Source organism: Somniosus microcephalus, chromosome 7 (assembly GCF_052327205.1).
Source record: "Somniosus microcephalus isolate GS21.2 chromosome 7, FLI_Smic_1.0, whole genome shotgun sequence".
Lineage (NCBI taxonomy): Eukaryota > Metazoa > Chordata > Chondrichthyes > Squaliformes > Somniosidae > Somniosus > Somniosus microcephalus.
Window position 1 is genome coordinate 157,384,546 of NC_140993.1, and position 12,799 is coordinate 157,397,344.

The 12,799-nt window shown below is 45.4% G+C and overlaps 1 protein-coding gene across 4 annotated transcripts in view; it reads right to left on the reverse strand.

The window, feature by feature from the left end:
* Positions 1–12,799, reverse strand: part of lactb2 (lactamase, beta 2) — a 108,469-nt gene that overhangs the window by 86,694 nt on the left and 8,976 nt on the right. For all 4 annotated transcript variants that reach the window (XR_015079020.1, XM_085993142.1, XM_085993143.1 and 1 more), the window contains exons 2-3: positions 8,407–8,570; positions 1,197–1,323 (exon numbers count right to left, since the gene is read on the reverse strand). Coding sequence is in view for 3 of the 4 variants with exons in the window: in XM_085993142.1 (XP_085849268.1) it covers positions 1,197–1,323; positions 8,407–8,570 (291 nt within the window). In the remaining variant the exon portion in view is untranslated. The remainder of the gene's footprint in view (positions 1–1,196; positions 1,324–8,406; positions 8,571–12,799) is intronic.

A 12,799-nucleotide genomic window follows, 5' to 3' on the forward strand; every position in this document is an offset into this window, starting at 1 on the left:
CTGCACTCATCCAGGCAAATGGAGAGTATTCCATCACACTCCTGACTTGTGCTTTGTAGGTGGTGGAAAGGCTTTGGGGAGTCAGGAGGTGATTCACTTGCTGCAGAATTCCCAGCCTCTGACCTGCTCTTGTAGCCACAATATTTATCTTGCTGGTCCAGTTAAGTTTCTGGTCAATGGTGACCCCCAGGATGTTGATGGTGGGGGATTCAACGATGGTAATGTCAAGGGCAGGTGGTTGGACTCTCTATTGTTAGAGATTGTCAATCCCAGGCACTTGTGTGGTGCGAATGTTACTTGATACTTATCAGCCCAAGCCTGAATGTTATCCAGGTCTTGCTGCATATGGGCACAGACTACTTTATTATTTGAGGAACTGCGAATGGAACTGAACACTATGTAATCATCAGCGAACATCCCCACTTTTGACCTTATGAGGGCGGGAAGATCATTGATGAAGAAGCTAAAGATGGTTGGGCCTAGGACACTGCCTTGAGGAACTCCACCAGCAATGTCCTGAGAGTGAGATGGTTGGCCTCCAAAAACTACAACCAGTTTCCTTTGTGCTAGGTATGACTCCAGCATGTTAAGAGTTTTCCCCCGATCCCCATTGATTCAATTTTCCTAGGGCTCTTTGGTGCCACACTCGGTCAAGTGCTGCCTTGATGTCAAGGCTGTCACTTTCACTTCACCTTTAAGTGGAGTCAGGAGGAGCACTCCTGTTCCTTCTCATTTCCAGCCGATTCCTGATCAGAATGCTAGCACACATGGGCAAAATGTTCGTTCTCGCAAGTTCTACCCATGTTTTCCTTACAATTACATGGGAAAGAGGCCTACCGCTTATTTCAGGTAGGCGCTTCGGATGGCCAAAGGTAGGCCTCTGTGAAAGTTACATACGGCCGATCATCGAGGTTAACGGGGCGATAAGGATACTGACCCTATTTCAAGGCCCATACCGCCCGTTAACGCCGATTTTCCCCAGGCCCTGTAAAGTCTTGAGTCTATTATGATTCCTCGGTCTCTTTCAACTTCATCCTTTTAATTACTGCATTTTACAATGATTTACATATTATGCTGTTAATTCAGACTCAAATAATTCTTTGTGATTTTTATCAGACGTAATATCCATACATTTACAGATATAAAAAGAATCAAAAACTTGCTCATTAAAAAGGAAAAATTATGTCCAAGAATACCTCAGTGTGGCTCCCTCAGTCTCCAACACATCTCCATCCTTTAGATATGTGTACTGACTCTCACCTTTTCCGATTGTCTCTTTTTGAGGTGGTCTGTGTGAAAGTTTGCTAATTTGAACATCACCACCTTATAAAATTCAAACAGACACATTAAAAAACAGCAGTGGTCTAATTTAGTTACAATTTTGGAGGATTTTGTAGACCTAGTTAAGATAATGTAGGCTGTTTACAAATCTGAAAACACTCAAGGAATTAGATATACAGTATGTACAAATGAACTAATCTCTAGATATATAGACAACAGCACTATGTTTATTATTCTTTTCAGATTAAAGAAACATTCTATATTAAGATTCACTAATGGTGCTTAACAAACAAGCCATGTACTTGTACAAATAAGCCTTGAATGCTCAAATAGAAAATAAAAGTATTAGTAATTTGCAGTTTGCTTTAGTTTCAGTTACCAGCACTGTACAATTTGCCGTCCCTGGAGTCTCACTCTTATTATAGAACTGATAGAGAAAATACACAACAGGAAACCTCATTTGGCCCAGCTTACCTGTGTCAGTTCAGCTCCACTTTGGAGCTATTCACAGAACTTGCATTTGTATAGTGCCTTTAATGTAGAAAAACATTCCAAGGCGTTGCTCAGAGTTATAATCCAAAAAGGATGACTAACCAAAGGATGAGGCATGTCTCATGGGCAAGATGAGCTCGGACAGGGCATAAAGAGAGGCAGGAGAGAAACGAGTGAAAGGCAAAGAACATCACATAACATTATTAGTAATCTCTGCAATGAGTTTTAAAAGAGATCTTTAAAGTCCAGATATACCACATCCACAGCATTCCCTATTGTCTATACATTTGGCAGTCTCCTTTAAAAACTTCAATGGCCCGGATTTTGCAGTGGTATTGATGGCAAACTGTCAGCGTTCGCCGTCATTACCCCTCTGAAACTGACCGCAACTTCAGGATTTAGCGCATGCGCAGCTCAACGCAAAAATCCTGAAGTTGCAATCAGTCATTCACTGTTCCGCCACAGGCTGTGCTGTGGTAAACCCCATAGCCGGCAATCAGTGAAATCAGTTGAACTGATAAAAACTTAGGCTTTTTTGCTTTAATAGCGCTGTTAAACACCCCATAAACAGTTAAGCCTTGTTGGAATAGGTGTAACTGGGGTTTTAATGACATATTGGCCCAGAAATTCAGGTCGGGGGCTTCCCGCGGGTGTAAGCCCCCGACCTGCACTTACCTTGCGTGCCGGCCATTGTGCTGTGGGCCCCCGTGGGATTCCGATCCTGGGCTTGCTCCAGCTGCCGGCGTGCAGTGCTTGCGTATCCCGGGGCACAGTTAGTTCAATGCGTCCCCTGGGATCACGTGGGCCATGGGGAGCCAATCGGAGCAGGGAATGCTCCATTCATAAGCTTGACAGGAAGTGCTGTCAAAACTTAGAAATGCTACGGCCCCAAAACATCACTACATCTTCAAATAATTTTTTTTTAAATCACATTTTTAAATAAACTATAAATTACATGAAATAACTATTTTAAACAATAATATAAATTTTTGAAAAAAATAATTTTATTTTCTAACGGGGCTAAAAATAAACTTACCTTTCTTTAAAGTATTTAAAAATAATAAACCTGTGGGAAAAATGTTTTAATTTTAATTAATTCACCACTTACCTTGTAAAAAGCAGGCCTTACGCCTGCTTTTTAAATGTGTAACTTCTGGAGACTTACCCTCCTGGGAAAACCTGTAAGTTCGATGCGCACGCGCAGCCTCTCCCGCGCACGCGTTCAACCTCTGAACCCCTGCTTTCAGGGGAACGGAAGTGCCGGTTTCCCGCGCATGCGCAATGCATGCAGGAAACCAGCACTTCCATTGGGCCTACGGGTGAGTACCCTGTGCGTGCTCACCCATGGAGACCCGAATTTCTGCCCCAGTGACTGCTGAACAACCATTCTGGCCCTGAAAAACACATTTTATATTTGTGGAATGTCAAATATCTCCATTATGCTACCATAACCCCATGTGTATGTCCCAATCTTTATTTTGCTCTCTGTAAAAACATTTTAACAAGTGAATTGATAATCAGTGATTTTTATTTCCTGATTTGCTGTCTGAGAATTCTTCAATGTGATTGGCTGCTTAGACAAATTGATGACATCACTGCTGTTCTATGCTGGGGATCCCTTTTTGACAGTGCTACAATCAACTTAACATTGAGAAACCTCAAGTGTTCGCCATAGAGATCGTGAGATCTTTGTGGGTAGTTTTCTTTGTGGTCAGCGGTGATCACCGTTGTTTCGCCGCTAACTGCAAACTCCGGGCCATTCAATTATTCGAGTGACTTGCCCTTTACAAATCAGTTTTGACAAATAAAAAACTTAATCGTTGCCTTGTCCCCATACTGCAAGCTGTTCACAAAAAGGTTTTGCCATATTTTAATGGAACAAATCCAAACAGAAAAACAGGTTACTTCAATTAACTAAATTTGATTTAAACCAATACTCTCTAATTTTGACTTCAAGTAAGCTTTCTGATTGAGGTTAAAAATGACCTAACGTTTCCTAACTTCGCCATTATGGCTCCTAAATTCTGATGCTTCACTATTGAAAGTTACCAATGACATTTGAGAATTGGGGAGGGGGGGAGGTTTGGAACAGTTCTGAATGCAGTTTTGCTTCACTTGACTTCCTTCATATTATACAGAAAATATTTTGGTAAATATATAGTTTCATAGTAAAAACTAACACTATAGAGCAGCGCTGTCTCTGTTTCTGCTATATTGGGCCTACATACGTGTATTTATACCAGCTACATCCAATCCATTAAAATATAACTGAATTTTGAATTACATTGTGACAAACAAATTCCTGCTGATATTACAAATTATTTTTCTGGTGTTAATTTTTATAATATTGCATTATAGATTTACTGTAAAATCCAGTGTTTTAAATCCCCTCCATTTTACAGCTGCAGTTTTGGTAAACCACCTACAAGTTACTTGGCATCTGAGTCACTCCTGTTCCTGGACGATATAAAAACAACTTTATTATTTATATAAAGCGAGTGCCTCATGACTCTTCGACTCACCCTAGCCCGAAATCAGTGCGCTACGGTCATCAGTGCGTACGCCCCAACACTGGAAGCCACAGACGAGACCAAAGAGGAATTCTATTCCAGCCTCGAACAATCCCTGTCCCGAATCCCAACGGGTGACAAGCTGATCCTCCTTGGCGACTTCAACGCCAGAGTTGGAAAGGACACAGACCTCTGGAGAGGTGTGATCGGCAGAGAGGGGGTAGGGAAAGCCAACTCCAACGGTACCCTCCTCCTGTCGAAATGCTTAGAACATGGCCTCGTCATAACCAACACCTTGTTCTGTCAGAGAGACAAGTACAAGGCTTCATGGCAGCACCCTCGTTCCAAGCACTGGCATCTGCTGGACTACGTCATCGTCTGAGTGAGGGACCGCAAGGACGTCCGCATCACCCGCGTCATGACAGGAGCTGACGACTGCTGGACAGACCACCGCCTAATCCGCTCTGTCATCTCCATCAATGTAGCCCCAAAACAGCGGCGGCAACAGAAACAATGCCGCAGGAAAATTAACGCTGAAGCACTCAAAGACCCTGCTAAGAAAGCCCTATTCAGCCTGTGCCTCACAAACAACCTGACGACTCCCAGTGATGCAGAGACACAGAGTGCCCACTGCGCCTGGTCTGCACTCAAGGCCTCCATAATCAGCACCTGTGAAGAGACGCTCGGTCACTCAACCAGGAAACACCAAGACTGGTTCGACGAGAACAACCAGGAGATCCAGGAGCTAATAAACCGCAAGCGCAAGGCATTCCTGATCTGGAAACAGCAACAGAACTCGAGAGCAAGAAAGCAGCTCTACAGAAGCCTGAAGGCCGAGGTCCAACAAAAAACTTGCGACCTAAAGAACAGATGGTGGGTGGAGAAAGCGCAGGAGATCCAGCAGCTAGCCGACAACCACGACGTGCGTGGATTCTTTAGCGCAGTCAAGACCATCTGCGGCCCACGCACCCAAGGCCCTTCCCCACTGCGGGCCAAGAACGGAGAGGTACTCATCAAGGACAGGGAAGCAGTCAGTGCCCGCTGGAAGGAGCACTTCGAAGATCTCCTTAACCACGACTCTTGTCTTCGACACGAGTGTCCTCAACTCCATCCCACAGCATGCTACCCGCCACCATCTCAGCACAACCCCAGCCCGGCATGAGGTTGAAAAGGCCATCCGACAACTGAAGAAGAACAAGGCCTCAGGAGCAGATGGAATCCCCGCCGAGGCACTAAAGCATGGCGGAGAAGCACTACTGGCACGAATTCATGAACTCATTTCTCTTATCTGGAAGGAGGAGAGCATGCCAGGGGATCTCAGAGACACCGTAATTGTGACCATCTTCAAGAAAGGTGACAAGTCCGATTGCGGTAATTACAGAGGGGTTTCCCTGCTATCTGCCACAGGGAAAGTCATCGCAAGAATCCTCCTCAATCGCCTTCTCCCAGTGGCCGAAGAGCTCCTCCCAGAGTTGCAATGCGGATTCCGCCCACTAAGGGGCACAATGGACATGATCTTCACCACACGTCAATTACAAGAGAAATGCGGGGAACAGCACCAACCGCTGTACATGGCCTTCTTTGATCTCACAAAGGCCTTCGACACTGTCAACCGTGAGGGATTATGGAGTGTCCTCCTCAAATTCGGATGTCCTCAAAAGTTTGTCACTATTGTCCGCCTGCTTCACGACAACATGCAAGCCGTGATCCTGATCAACGGCTCCACCACAGACCCAATTCACATACGAACCGGGGTCAAGCAAGGCTGTGTCATCGCACCAACGCTCTTCTCAATCTTCCTTGCTGCAATGCTCCATCTCACCCTCAGTAAGCTCCCCACCGGAGTGGAGCTAATCTACAGAACAAACGGGAAACTGTTCAACCTCCGTTGCCTCCAGTCCAGATCCAAGGTCGTCCCATCCTCTGTCGTCGAATTACAGTATGCAGACGATGCTTGCGTCTGCGCTCACTCGGAGGTCGAACTCCAAACCATCATAAACACCTTCACCGAAGCATACGAGAGCATGGGCCTTACACTAAACATCCGTAAGACAAAGGTCCTCTACCAACCTGCCCCCGCCACACAGTGCTGCCCCCCGATTATCAAAATCCATGACAAGGCCTTGGACAACGTGGACCACTTTCCATACCTCGGGAGCCTACTGTCAACAAGGGCAGACGTCGACGACGAAGTCCAACACCGCCTTCAGTGTGCCAGTGCAGCCTTCGGTCACCTGAGGAAGAGAGTGTTTGAAGATCAGGACCTCAAACCTGGCACTAAGCTCATGGTCTACAGGGCAGCAGTGATACCTGCCCTGCTGTATGCCTCAGAGACATGGACCATGTACAGCAGGCACCTCAAAGCACTGGAGAGGTACCACCAACGCTGCCTCCGCAAGATCCTGCAAATCCATTGGCAGGATAGGCGCACCAATGTCAGTGTTCTTGCTCAGGCCAACATCCCCAGCATCGAAGCTCTGACCACGCTCAATCAGCTCCAATGGATGGGTCACATTGTCCGCATGCCCGATACGAGACTCCCAAAACAAGTGCTCTACTCGGAGCTCCGACACGGCAAGAGAGCCCCAGGTGGGCAGAGGAAACGCTTCAAGGACACCCTCAAAGCCTCCTTGAAAAAGTGTAACATCCCCACTGACACCTGGGAATCCCTGGCCCAAGACCGCACAAAGTAGAGGAGAAGCATCCAGGAAGGCGCCAAACACCTCGAGTCTCTTTGCCGGGAGCAAGCGGAAGCGAAGCGCAGGCAGCGCAAGGAGTGCACGTCAACCCACGCACCCCACCCACCCGCCCCTTCAACCACCGTCTGCCCCACCTGTGACAGAGACTGTAGGTCCCACATTGGACGGTTCCGCGGGACTGCCTAAGAAGGAATTGCATTATAGATTTACTGTAAAATCCAGTGTTTGAAATCCCCTCCATTTTACAGCTGTAGTTTTGGTAAACCACCTACAAGTTACTTGGCATCTGAGTCACTCCTGTTCCTGGAGGATATAAAAACAACTTTATTTATATAGCGTCGTTAACGTAGTAAAATGTCCCAAGGCGCTTCGCAGGAGCGTTATCAAACAAAATTTGACACTGAGCCACCGAAGGACATATTAGGACAGATGAAGAGGTAGGTTTTAAGTCTTAAAGGAGGAGAGAGAGGTAGCGAGGAGAGATTTAGGGAGGGAATTCCAGAGCTTAGGGCCTTGGCAGCTGAAAGCATGGCTACCGATGATGGAACGATTAAAATCGGGGATGAGCAAGAGGCCAGAATTGGAGGAGCGCAGAGATATTGGAGGAACGCAGAGATCTCGGGGGGTTGTGGGGCTGGAGGAAGTTACACGGATAGGGAGGGGCAAGGCCATGGAGGGATTTGAAAGCAATGATGAGAATTTTAAAATTGTGTTGTTGCTTAACTGGGAGCCAATGTAAGTCAGTGAGCACAGGGGTGATGGGTGAACGGGACTTGGTGCGAGTTAGGGCACGGGCAGCAGAGTTTTGGATGAGCTCAAGTTTACGGAGGTTGGAAGATGGGAGGCCAGCCAGGAGAGCGTTGGAATAATCAAGTCTAGAGGTAACAAAGGCACGGATGAGGGTTTCAGCAGCAGATGAGCTGAGGCGGGGCGGAGTCGGGCGGTTATGTTGGTGGAAATATGTAGTCTTAGTGATGGCGGACAAACAGTTAGACAATTTAGTGGAGAGGTTGAGAAAGGTGGTGGTGACGTAGAGCTGGGTGTTGTCAGAATACATGTGGAAACTGACACTGTGTTTTTGGACGATGTCGCCGAAGGGCAGCATGTAGATGAGAAATAGGAGGGGGCCAAGGATAGATCATGTTCAAAGGCACATTGGTGCTTCAACATATTGTACTAGAGTTCTGCATTTGTGATTCCACATAGTGAGCTTCTCAGGAAGATGCTAATCACCATCTAGAGCTACAGGCAAAATTTTAATAGCACTGTCCCCCCATTCCCATTAAAAGCACATAGCAATATAGTTATATTACTAGTTAGCATTTATTTCAGCATGAAAGTTTATTCAGCACAAAGCTGGAAATACATATGGCTATATTTTCAATTACTAGTGACTGGGTGATCATTTACCTCAGCGTACTCACCTTCAACAACACTTTTTAATACATCTGGTATGCCTCCAACATGATCGGTGTGCCAGTGAGTCACCAGAATTTCTTGAATACTAGCATTCAATTGGGTCAAAGTATCTTTTAAACAGCTGATGTATTCAGGTACTGCTGGCTCGCCTGTGTCAATCAAGAATCGTCTGTAGGAAAAATATTACGGTATTCAATATCAACTTGAAATTTCTTTTTAACTTTATATTGTCTGGTTGACTTTTTTCACCTCTTATACTAACTGCAGGACCACTTCCTAAAACAATGTTGCAATATAAACACGCTATAATGTTTAAAAAGTCAGAAGGAAAGATTAACTTCATTGTAGCTCCTTTTTTATTCTTTGAAGATGCATCTTCCACTTGGTGCTGGCGCTGAACCAGGTCTGGCTCACATTCTAGGGATACCATGTGGGCACCCGGTTATCACGTTTTATATGATGTGTGCTGAAGTCAGCTAATGCTGACCCTTGGTCCTGTTCCACTGCTTAAAAGTGCTGTACATGAAATGGATCGGCAATTTGTTTTGATCAATGCGAACTATTATATAATTACTATACATGCACTCACCACAAGCCCCGAGAGGGCAGTCAGGTAGGGTTGCATTGTGTGGGCAATGCATGCTTGAAGAAAGAAGACCTTCATTCAGTTTTCTCACACACCACAGAAAACTAACTTAGAAGAACTAAGGATGTGGAGGAGGGAGAGCCTAACCAGGTGGCAGAGACCAAGTCCAAACAGCAGTGCTTGGTGAAAGTATATGAATTACTTCATGTAATAGCTTTGCTGATACAGTACTATCTATGGAAATTTGTCTTAAAAATGCACAAGCTTCATCTGTGGAATAGGTAGTGTGAGCTCCGGCAGCCACTAGTTCAACTACAAGATCGATGGGAACAGTGTAGACTGCATTCCACTACCCAGAGGTTTGATGGCGTTGGGGGGTGAAATACAATAGCTGCTGCAAAACTAAATTAAGATCCCACTTTGATGTTCATTTTCAAAATGCCTTTGTGAAATGAGACAAGCATATGCCCTCCTAATGAGCCTATACAAAAAAGACTTACATTTAGATAGCGCTTTTCATTTGCTCAGGACATGCCAAAGCACTCTGCAGTCAATGAATTACTATTAGCGTACTCACTGCTGTTATGTAGGTAAACACAGCATCCAATTTGCACACAGCAAGGTCCCACATATACAGCAATGAAATGATGACGAGTTAATTTATGTTTTCTGGCGTTAGTTGAGGATAAATGTTAGCCACGATACCAGAGCTTCTCTGTTCTTCTTTGAATGGCTCCATGGGATCTTCTATGTCCACCTGAACAGGCAAATGCGACCTCGATTCATCATCCCAACTGAAAGACAGCATCTTCACAATGCAACACTCCTCAGTACTCCGCTAAAGTGTCAACCTAGATTATGTGCTCAAGCCCTAGATGGGGTCAAGATGACTGTACATGCCAACCTAAGAAATTAACAAAAGCTAACAGTTTCAAAAAAGCTGGCAGTCGCAAAAACGCTGATTACTCAAGAACATCCCTGATATACAAAAACAAATAGTTACACAGGCTTTGTAATTTAAGTTGTAGATATGCACAACATTTTTCACCTATATTGGATGAAAAAATCTCTTGTATGTGAAAGACTGAAGGGGCAAGCCAAGTGTTGAAGGCACAAAGTTAATTGTACATTTCTAGAGGGATTGGGGACATGCTCCCTTGATTTTGAATTTTTACACTATAACTAATGCATTCTGGTTCATTTTAAGCACTTTTATATATGGCAATTTGGATTTTCAACAGACCAACCAGACCATCACATCTCTGAAATTTACCTCAATGATCATTCTCTCGTATCCAAAACCCCTCCCACTGTTCCCGTTCAGAAAGATACTCTCGGCATAATTTTAACTTTGCCCAAATTGGGCATGAAATTGGCGGTTTATCTATGGCAGGCTGCTGTAGATTTGTGAGGCCTGGAAGAACATTCCTGCTTCTCTGGGGCCAAAAATAATCCCCCCCAAAAAAACTTCCAGATTGTTTTTGGAGTGTCCTCCAGTGTCCCTTTTAGGAACCACTGGTTAGGCCCCATAACACCTAGTACAACTGGGCCTAGCATGCAATGTGGATTCGCCACCCATTTGTACATGAAAATGGCAACTGGGGTCCTTTAACCAGTGCAGGATCCTGATTTGTATACTTAAAACAGCCTCCCGAGTCCCATTTGTTTTGGGCAGGAGAACTTGGTGCCCATTTAAAGGCCCATCTGAAAATTGAATCAGACAAGCCTTGGGAATGAAAGGGGTCTCCAATGTGCCCATCCGATCTTCCTCTGCCGGTCGCCCATTTTTCAAACAAGAAATAGGTGAGTGGCAGTTGAAAATAATCTCCTCAATCTCTTTTGCATCCAGTTCACAGACACAATGCATCACACAAACTCTCCAACATTGCAGATACACTTTCTTCTCCAACTTTTCCAGTTCATACTGGCACTCTTCTAACTCTCTGCTGTCAATTTAACATGACACATTTCTTCCACTCTCCTCCATTCAAGTTGGTATTCTTCCTGCACCCTCTCCCCTATAATTCATGCTGATACTCTTGTCTCTCTACCCATTCCATTCATGTTGGCTCTCCCTCTCCATACATCCTCTGTTACTGCTGGTACGTACTTTCTTCCCCCACCCCAAAGTGTTGAGAAGTTTCTGCCCTTATCCCTCTTTCACTGCCATCCACTCCCCTTTCTGCTCTTAGCACTTTTCCATCTCTAAGAGGGCAGGATTGCTGAGAGAGCAGGATCAACCAGACTCTAGAGGGGCTGGAGTAGGGGAGGGCGGGCATGGTCAAGAGGGGCCTGAGTGGGTGGGGGCATGGTCAAGAAGGGCCAGAGTTGGCTGTTGGCGGTAGGGGGGGGGGGGGGGGTAGGGGGGAGAGCAAGAGACGTAATTTCTGAGTGAAATAAAGCATCAGTCGTGATGGAACTCCTAAATCTTGGGATTTTTTGGGGATTTGTGCCGAATGCCTGTGTCAATTCACCGATTTGCACAAGCGCGAAAAAAAATTAACCGATTTGAGCATGCATGAAAACTACGCCAAAAGATCGGGCTCTGTGAATCGACACTGGCCGAATTCTATTCTTTTGGTAGTTCTTTCTTGATGAAAGGCATTCAGAAAGAATCCAATTTATTTTAACAGTTCTCAACAGCCAAAAGTCTGGGAGTATATTATACACAGGTACTACATTTATTGAAGATTTGTGGTGCAAAGTGTGAGGATGATGTATTGCATGCAGGTGTATTATACTCAAAGATTTATGGTAATATTCAGTGAGTCATACAATAGAAAAATAAATCCACGTGTCCTTTGTATTATCTCCAGTAGGAAACCTCATTAACCAGGTGGGTTGAGCGCCGAGCTCAGTCTGCTGACTTCAATCACGGCAACTAATGTTCTGGGCCTGTTGGAAAGCAAGGCCATTGTATTAGCATTTCTACTTCAAAGTTAGAGAGGATGTTTGCTCATAATTTTGTGTTTTCAAGGGAACTAGGAGTGCCGTGATAGAGGGAGCTTTGACTCCAGTGTCTCTGTAAGGTCTGACGTAGCTTAGAACACAGTACAGCTCTATTTCATATTTTGCTGCATCCAGCAGATTCCCTGTAGCCTTTACATAAAGGGAGAAGAGATTGGAGTGCTCAGGATTATACTGGAGAAAGTTATGTTTCGGAAAGAGTAATGGTCAAAAGCCAATGTCCCAAACTCCTCCATCACCATCCCTGGATATGTCGTGTCCCACCGGCAGGACAGACCCACCAGGGGTGGCGGCACAGCGGTATACAGTCGGGAATGAGTGGCCCTGGGAGTCCTCAACATTGACTCTGCACCCCATGAAGTCTCATGGCTTCAGGTCAAGTATGGGTAAGGAAACCTCCTGCTGATTACCACCTAGGGTAGCAAGGTCACAGAATGTACTCTGGGTGGGGGACTTCAATGTCCATCACCAAGAATGGCTCGTAGCACCACTACTGACTGAGTTGGCCGAGTTCTGAAGGACATGCCAGACTAGGATTGTGGCAGATGGTGAGAGAACCAACATGAGGGAAAAACCTACTTGACCTCGTCCTTAACAATCTACCTGCCGCAGATGCATCTGTCCATGACAGCATTGATAGACGTGATCACTGCACAGTCCTTGTGGAGACAAAGACCCGTCTTCACTCCATCGTGTTAGTGTGGCACTACCACCGTGCTAAATGGGATAGATTCAGAACAGATCTAGCAGCTCAAAACTGGGCATCCATGAGGCGCTGTGGGCCATCAGCAGCAGCAAAATTGTATTCCACCACAATCTGTAACCTCATGGCCCAGCATATCCCT